The sequence below is a fragment of the Rhineura floridana genome, chromosome 11 (genome assembly GCF_030035675.1).
Source record: "Rhineura floridana isolate rRhiFlo1 chromosome 11, rRhiFlo1.hap2, whole genome shotgun sequence".
NCBI classification, from domain to species: Eukaryota; Metazoa; Chordata; class Lepidosauria; order Squamata; family Rhineuridae; genus Rhineura; species Rhineura floridana.
Genome location: NC_084490.1, coordinates 43,850,418 through 43,859,390, shown reverse-complemented (window position 1 = coordinate 43,859,390; position 8,973 = coordinate 43,850,418). Strand labels below are relative to the sequence as shown.

Here is an 8,973-nt window from a genome sequence, read left to right as displayed (position 1 = left end):
TAAGCCTCCGGGAGCGGACCAACTTAATAGGTCCCCAACCTCTGCAGAGGGAAAGGGCTGTTGTGAGTCTAAAACTCAGCAAGCGGTGATCTGTCCATGACAATGGGGTAGATGAAAAATACCCCACCTTCAGATCACCATCTCCATGACCAGTGGCGAAGATCAAATCAAGAGTATGTCCTGATACATGCGTCGGGCCAGTAGCAACTTGAGACAGCCCCATGGTTGTCATGGAGGCCATGAAGTCCTGAGCCACCCCGGACAAGACAGCCTCGGCATGAATGTTGACATCCCCCAGTACTACAAGTCTGGGGGATCTCAACAATACCTCCGAGACTATCTCTGTCAGCTCAGCTAGGGAAGCCATTGGGCAGCAAGGTGGGCGGTACACCAACAGTATTCCCAATCTGTCTCCTTGACCCAGCACAAGATGAAGACACTCCAAACCAGTCACCGTCTGGACAGGGTGCTTGGTGAGAGAGAAAGAACTCCGATAGACCACAGCAACCCCGCCTCCCCGGCCCTCAGATCTACCACAGTGCTGCACCGAATACCCAGGTGGGCAAAGCTGGGAAAGAGCAACTCCTCCCTGCTCACCCACCCAGGTCTCGGTAATACACGCAAGGTCGGCACCCTTCTCCACAATTAAATTGTGGATAAGGGGGTTTTTATTAACGACCGACCTAGCATTTAAAAGCAGCACCTGGAGATCCGAGAGCTGGCTGACAGTACAACCAACAGTCTTGTGGATACGAGGAGAACCGGAACAAGGTACAGACACAACTTGTCTGGGCCGAGTTCCCCTTACATGGCACGTTCTCCTCCCAATGCCATACCTCCCATTACCCGTCACAACGTTAATTGGGCCCCCCGAAAATCTCCTTGCGAGGTTCAAGGCATGTTCTCCCAGGCACATCTTAAAATAAATCTAACACAACAGAACACTTAAACAACATAAACACAAACACAAACACACACACATCCACTCAATCTCATTCACACAACAACAGACAAACAAGCAAACAAACAAATTAAAATACAGCCAAACAACAACAATAATAATTTTCTCCCATATAAGGACATATCTCTCTTCAGTGCTTGAATACAGCACCAAGATTAGTGACACTATTGCAATAGAGGCAAAACCTGCCTTGACACTGGGTGGATGGGCCTTCACTATGGAAGATTTGCTCTACTCACAGAAACATATTTTTCCCCACTCTTCTTCACTCCCATCCTAGTATACTGATGGGCATTTTACTAGTTGATAATAATGGAGGAGAAGGGTAGGAGGTTATTTTCAATAATTTATCTGCATCCATGGGGGTACAAACGTACTTTTAAGATGAAAATTTTCAGGGTGCTAAAAGCTATACCAAAAAGGATGCTCAGAAAGGTTGTTCTACCTCAGCCACAAAAGTCCAGATTTGTGTGGAAAAGACAAATGCTGCAATCCCAAAACAATGTCTATCAAGCAACATTTGCATATTTTATTCCCATTCTAGTGCAGGATTCATTTTTGGTTTAGGTGTGTCCTTGTCTGGTAGAAGGGGAGTGAGCAATGGAATACAGGGCAGGACATAAGATGATGGTTAGACAGCAAATACTGTGGAACTGAGCAGAATGCAGAAATCTCACCTTTTGCATATAGAAATTTTATGTAACTGTCTCCTGAAATCCAGTAGGTGATACCTACCCTATATATTATTGTTCTATGGATTACTGTATGTGAAATGGTTGCCACGCATGAAGCGTACTAGATACAGGCATCATTATTATATTATAAATAAGACTGTTAGCACATTTAAAATACTCCATTTCCTTTAATACTTTGGTAGCAGCACCCACAAGATAAAGATGTGGAATGTCCTGATTGCTTCATAGAAAAGTATGCATTCATTACTGCCATGCTTTCTTCTGCTTTGAGTGTTAAGTTTTATCACACTTCTGCACTACCAGGAAGTCTCCCTCCTGCCAGGAAGCCCCAGTCTCTTGCCTCCCAGCAATCATGACTATAAACTTTCATTTAAAGTAAGATAAACATGCAATTGCAAGGACTTTGTCCCAGATAACAAAGTCTGTGCTGTGCAGTCACCACACTTCTTTCTGAGCAGCCCATATTTCATGCCAAGAATATAGCAGCCCAATTTGTAGCTTGCAAGTCATTTGGAGCCTGTGGAGAATTGAAGTGCACTTCACCATTCCTTCTGCCTGCCAAACAGCACGGTGAGAATGAAAATGGGGCAGGGCAGGGAGGAGGATAAAGTAAATTCATAGCAAAGATATATGACAATTGTAAAGAATTCAGTGCAAAAAATACAGGACCCACAGCAAATAATTTACAACTAGAGACACAGCATACGTAATCCAAGGATGTACAGGACTCCATTTTATTCCAGTGTGGGAAGCCAAACTCCTTTGCACTCAAATCTTTGCCATCTTTAAGCCTTTATTGAGATCAGTGAACAGTCTGTTCTTCACAACTTTTCTCTAGGTTTACTAACATAAAATTGTTTTGAAAAATGTGAGGAATTTAGAGTTAAACTAGACATGACTGTCTCTTTCCCCTAACTTTTTTAAAAATGAAAAGCATCCTTGGGAGCTACAATAAGGAACAGCAGGGGTTGCAGGGAGGACTGCTTAAATCTATTCCCTTCTGCTATTTTTCCATTTAGAGTGGAAGCTGCTTTTTTCCCCATGGGAGGGAAATATAGGGACCCATTCTCCCACAGATGGAAAAATCAGCTGAGTGAAGATTTTTAAGAGGGCAGAACAGTTGGAGAGAGGTTAAGCATCCCTTCCTCCAGCACTCTTGTGCTCCCAATCATAGCATCCAATGCTAATTTTCATGAAGAAAAACATCAGGGGAAAGAGTCATGTAGTCATGTGCCATATCAAGCTCAGGCCTTAACATTTAATTTGCAAAACATAGTGCAAGACTCCCCCTCCCCTCTGCAAGACTCCATCCTCCTCTGCAGAACTAGGAGGAGGATATGACTGGGAGCAATACTAACCCTCTAGTCAATTAATATCACCATTTTCTTGGGAATTTTTGGAAGAGAATATTCCAGTTTGCAAGCACCAGCCACTTTCACAGGGAGCAGAAAATCAGAAGCTTCCAGTATCTCAAGATCCGCTTACTTAAAACAAAAAAACATTTTACAAGTCAAATTTCACCGGCTGCAAGGAAGCTCCATAGGAATGTACTTGGAAAGGATATAGCTGAACAATTCAAACAGTTCAGTATGTCTCTCAATAGAAAAGATCATCTTTTAAGCTTCATGAACCATCCTATGTTGTTTGTGAAAGATCCACTCAGACTCTGGAAGAAAGAACAAAATGATATGAGCAGGAAACCCAACTAGTAGATAATAATCTACTATATAATAACACTAAATATTTTATCCGAAGGATTACTATTCTAACAACTATCACAATGGCAAATGCCCCTGTGATGTTCCTATATATTAGTGTATATATAGTAAGTACTGGTTGTTTAGAGTATACATGGTAAGTAGTGAAAGAGGAGGGGGAGTGAATGGGCAATAGAATGCTTGATGATTGGCTGAATGTTTAAAATGGCTGACAGTATAAATGAAAGGATGACAGGTAAATCTGGGTGAATGTGAGGTGGTGAATTGTGGAATCTGGGGGGAGAAGAGAAAGAGTGGATTGCTTGGTGGGGTTTAGAGAGTTGTTTACCAGGAGGGAGGTGGAGTTCGGATTAGTATTGAGTAAAACCATATGCTTATGTGCCTTAAGAAGAAATCTTGTTAATCTTGTTAGCTTTGTTATCTGTAATAAATACTTAATTTGGTTTACCAAAGGCCTGATCCTTGGCTGGGGTTTCACAGACCAGAAGGGAGGGTAAGGTAATGACCAAGGCTGAAGGGGAACTGTAACAAATGGTGGCAGCGGTGAAGAGAATAACAATACCAGTATTCAGAGTCTCTGGGAATACTAGTATTGGGACGTTACTGGTGGTTGCCTAGCAGGGGGATCTGTTGAGATCTGTGCTAGAGCGGGGAGAGAAATCATAAGAGAGAGCGGTCCGGACTGGTGGAGTCCCTGGTGGTGCCTAGAGACAGGCAGTAACCACGAGCAGGTAGGAACCTGACAGGGAGAGCCAGGGAAGGACGCCTCACAGCCCCCTTCTTGAGTAAGGTGGCCATTTCTATTAGTTACTTCTTGTCTTTCCTGAAATGACCCTTGATTAGTCCATTCTTATTTAAATCATTGGTATTGTTGTTTTATTTTGGTAGGAAAAAACAAGTGCTCATTATTATTTTCTTAAAAGGGAAAAAAAGAATCGGGCTGCAAAGAAGAAACCATGATTTAAGCCCTGTCCCACCCCTGCAAGAAACAGAAACTGACTTAGGCCGAAGCCAGACATGAACATGAGAGTGGCAGAGGTTGAGAAGCAGAAGCTGTTTTAAAAGAAAGGGCCAAGGAGGAAAATTAAAGGGAGAGTTGCTCTGGAAACTACTACAATGCAACAGCCTGGCAGAAATTATTCTGAATGATCTGTTAAACTGTTTATATATATTATACCCACTCTAGACTAAATTGTATATTGATGTTTTATTCTGTTGTGAACCGCCCAGAGAGCTTCGGCTATGGGGCGGTATAGAAATCTAATAAATAAATAAATAAATGGCTAGTATAGCAGCAATCTTCAGTGTTTACATCCCTAGCTTTACAGAAGCTTCTTGTGAACTTTTCAGTTATTCTGAAGTGCAGAATTTGGTCTTGGGTACAGAAAATCCAGCATTCTGAGAAACTTCATTTCATTTTCAAAAAAGGACAAGGTTCTAGCCCTAAAAATGCGAAGACAGGCTTGGAAGTATATGTTAAAAAACCTGTTGAAATCTTGAAACCAAAATTCAGGGCTGAACAGCATTTTCAGGACCAGACTTAAAGGCCAAGAATAATTCCTTGCCTCTTCACACAGAAAGCAGAATCAGAAAAAAATGCAAGAAAATATATGTAAATTGGTTTAATGTGCATAATTTGCACAATTTATATATCTCACAAAATGCAGCTTTTCTTGCATGAGTGTAGAAGTTGTGTGTGTGTGTGTGTTGTTTTAAAACATCCCTGAAAAATGATTGGAGTGTGTTGACTGCATGGAGAGTCTCACTTGCCTTAAAGCCATCAGTCCCTCCCAGCCCTTCCAGTTTTTAACTTCTGATACAGAAAACCTGACAGTCACCCTTGCCTGCTACCTGTTTACAGAACCATCTTCCAACATTGGGTCACTGTTTTTTTTTGACTGGTTATGCATCCGCGAAATCACCAGCAGGTCTTGCAAGCTGTGCTGCTGAACCATCGGCCTTTGTGTGATGAGGTGTGTGTTGCAGTAATTTGCTGGCTTCCTGCATGTAGCGCTCCTGCTGCCCAGGATTTCTCTTGGGAGGGAAGCACTTTCTGTATAATACAAAAGAAAAGATTTACGTGCTGCGATTGAATACACACAGCAGTATTGACAGACCATATTTTCTTGGATCTGACAGCAAGAAGGAGAATAAGAACGAACTGATAAGTGGTGGAATGCCACAACAAGGACTGAAGCACACTGGGGACTCTGTCCTGGATCCTCCTCATCCAACTTCAGATATATTCTCTGGCAATCACAAGCAAAGGCATATCGCCAACCTATCTGCAGTAGCTGGACTATTCAGGCTTGGCACCTTTGTGGGTCCCAGATAAGTGACCATTAGTACTCCCCCCATCTCTTCATCACTACAAAGTAAAACAAGAATACAGATATCCACACAAACAGCAGAGTAATGCCGCATGAGTCCCTGTGAAAGCAAAGTTTCAGAGTCAGGCTGGATCTTACAATATCAATCACCTGTTGCAGAAGACACCCAGATACTGCACTGCCAAAGTTAAGGTGCCAGTGCAATGTTGCAGAACTCCTCTCTGAGCAGTACCCCCCTCCCCATCTCTGATCCTGTGGCAAAGACCAGATTGTTCTACTGGCTGCTTTGGAACCACAGGTCAGCTTTAAAAAGAATGAGCTGCAGTAAGCCTTGGGCTCATACACTCCTCCCTTACCATTCGGCATGATTGCAAGGAGACAGGAAACTTTTGCTTTAGATTACCTGTATTTAATCACCTTGAACTGTAATTAATCTTAACTATGGTTAGTTGAAAGCAGCCAGCTTCACAGACTATGGGTTGAAGCTGGTTTGTTTCAACAAGCTCTAGTTAAGATGAAATAGTTTGTCCAGGTTGCAGTTAATCTAATACAGAAGTGAAAGTTCTAGACTCCTTGCGGCTATGCTGAAGAAAAAGTGCACAAGCTCATTCATGCAATGCTAAACCATTATTTAGTGCAGAGTTGGCTAATGACTGGGGGGCGTTTTTTCAGACTGCAGGCCACACTAACCCATGGACAAGCCTCTGGGAGCTGCATGCTCAAGTGGGTGCAGCAACAACTGCAGCTCTCAAGGCTCCCTTCCAAAAGACTTTCCCAACACTGGTTCTACTATTATAAATCATTTTTATCATTCACAATTCACTAGTAAATTCAGTTAAAAAATTAAATCAATTGTTTTTTAAAAAGGACATCATTTGGGCAATTTTGGGAGAGTCACAAAAACCTTTTGGCATCACAGCAATAGATCTGCAGGAGTGGTAAGTAAAATCATTGTTATTATATATTTATTTATTTATTAGATTTACATCCCACCCTTCCTCCCACTAGGAGCCTAGGGCAGCAAACAAAAGTACTAAAAAGACTCTAAAACTACATAAACACAAGCCTTTAAAACATATTAAAACAAAACATCCTTATTAAAACAAAATATCTTTTAAATCATCTTTTAAAAAAAGCTTTAAAATATCATTTTTTAAAAGCTTTAAAAATGCAATAAAAAACAATTACAACAACACGCAGACTGGGATAAGGTCTCTACTTAAAAGGCTTGTTGAAAGAGGAAGGTCTTCAGTAGGCGCCGAAAAGATAACAGAGAGGGAATTCAAAAGGGTGGGTGCCACTACGCTAAAGGTCTGCTTCCTATGTTGTGTGGAACAGACCTCCTGATAAGATGGTATCTGCAGGAGGCCCTCACCTGCAGAGCACAGTGATCAACTAGGTAAAAAAGGGGTAAGATGGTCTTTCAGGTATCCTTGTCCCAAGCTGTATAAGGCTTTGAACTTAGCCCGGTAGCTAATAGGGAGCCAATGCAATTCATTCAGCAGTGAGGTGACATGTTGGCGACACCCTGACCCAGTAAGCAGTCTCTCAGCTGCATTTTGCACCAGCTGCAGCTTCCAAACCAACCTCAAGGGCAGCCTCACATAGAGTGCATTACAGTAATCCAGCCTGGAGGTTACCAGTCCATGGACAACAGTGGCCAAGCTATTCTGGTTCAGAAAGTTGCAGCTGTCTTACCAGCCAAGGCTGATAAAAGGCACTCCTAGCCACTGAGGTCACCTGGGCCTCTAGCAACAAAGATGGATTCAGGTGCACCACCAGACCACAAACCTGCTCTTTCAGAGGGAGTACAACCCCATCCAAAGCAGGCAACTGACCAATTATCTGAACGCGGGAACCACCAACCCACAACACCTCCGTCTTGCTAGGATTCAGACACAATTTATTGGCCCTCATCCAGCCCACCATCGAGTCCAGGCAGCATGGCCTCTCCCGATTCAGATGTTACAGAGAAATAGAACTGGGTATCTTCAGCATACTGCTGACACCTCATGGCAAATGTCCTGATGACCACGCCCAAGGGCTTCATATAGATGTCAAACAGCATGGGGACAAGATGGTACGCTGCGGCACCCCACAGTACAATTGCCAGGTGGCTAAAAAACAGTCACCTAATGCTATTCTCTGAAAACAACCCTGGAGATAGGACCGGAACCAGTGTAAAACGGTTCCTCCAATACCCACCTCACCAAGCCAGCCCAGAAAGATACCATGGTAAATGATATCAAAAGCTGCCGAGAAATCAAGTAAGAATAACAGGGTCACACTACCCCTGTCCTTCTACTGATAGAGGTTATCCATTAGGGCAACCAAGATCAATTCAGTCCCATAACCAGGCCTGAACCCAGACTGGAATGGGTCAAGATAAACTGTTTCATCCAAGAGTACTTGCAATTGCTGCGCCACAACCCTCTCAATCACCTTCCCTAAAAAGGGGGGTATTTGTGACCGGCTGATAATTGTCACAAACCAATGGGTCCAGGGTGGGCTTTTTCAGGAGCAGTCGGATCACTGCCTCTTTCAGGGCACTGGAACCACTCCCTCCTGCAACAACGCATTGACTACACCCTGGATCCACTCGGGCAAACCCCCTCAGCAAACTTTAATAAGCCAAGAAGGGCAAGCGTTAAGAGGACACATTGCTATCCACATCATTACAAGCACCTTGTCCATGTCATCAGGCCGCATCAACTGAAACTGATCCCAAGAAGTTGCAGCAGATATTGCACTGGACACCTCACTGGGGAATACAGTAGATATGTATGGGGCATCAAGATTACTACAGAGATGAGCAACTTTACCCTCAAAGTGCCTTGCAAACAATTCACAGTGGGCCTCAGAAGGGTCTAAAACTCCATTTCCTGGAGTTGATGTCAACAGACCCGACAATATGGAAAAGCTCCACTGGATGGCTAGTTGAGGATGCGATGGTGGCAGAGAAGTGGGCCTTCTTCACCACCCTTACCATCACACAGTAGGCACGGTTATGATGTTTTACTCATGCCCGATCAACCTCACAGCATGTCTTTCACCACTTGCGCTCTAGCCATTGTCCAGCCTGTTTCACTGTCCTTAGCTCACTGGTGTACCAAGATCCAAACTGGTCTCCACAATGCAGGAGAGAGTGCTCAGGAGCAACCATGTTAAGAGCCTGACGCACCTTGCTGTTACATAGCATGACAAGGGCTTCAACAGGGTCACCTACTCTATCTACTGGGAACACCCTCAGCGCATTCAGGAATCCAGTG

The 8,973-nt window shown here is 43.4% G+C and overlaps 1 protein-coding gene across 2 annotated transcripts in view; it reads right to left on the bottom strand.

Moving 5' to 3' along the window:
- Positions 1-2,393: 2,393 nt before the first annotated feature.
- The window catches only part of TTLL6 (tubulin tyrosine ligase like 6), a 32,526-nt gene continuing 25,946 nt past the window's right edge, over positions 2,394-8,973 (bottom strand). Inside the window, exons 13-14 of one of the 2 annotated variants that reach the window (XM_061590346.1) lie at positions 5,226-5,427; positions 2,394-3,322 (exon numbers count right to left, since the gene is read on the bottom strand). In XM_061590346.1, the coding sequence (XP_061446330.1) occupies positions 3,316-3,322; positions 5,226-5,427 (209 nt within the window). In that variant the 3' untranslated portion in view covers positions 2,394-3,315. Of the gene's footprint in view, positions 3,323-5,212; positions 5,428-8,973 lie in introns of both variants that reach the window. The other variant, XM_061590345.1, reaches the window with a different exon arrangement.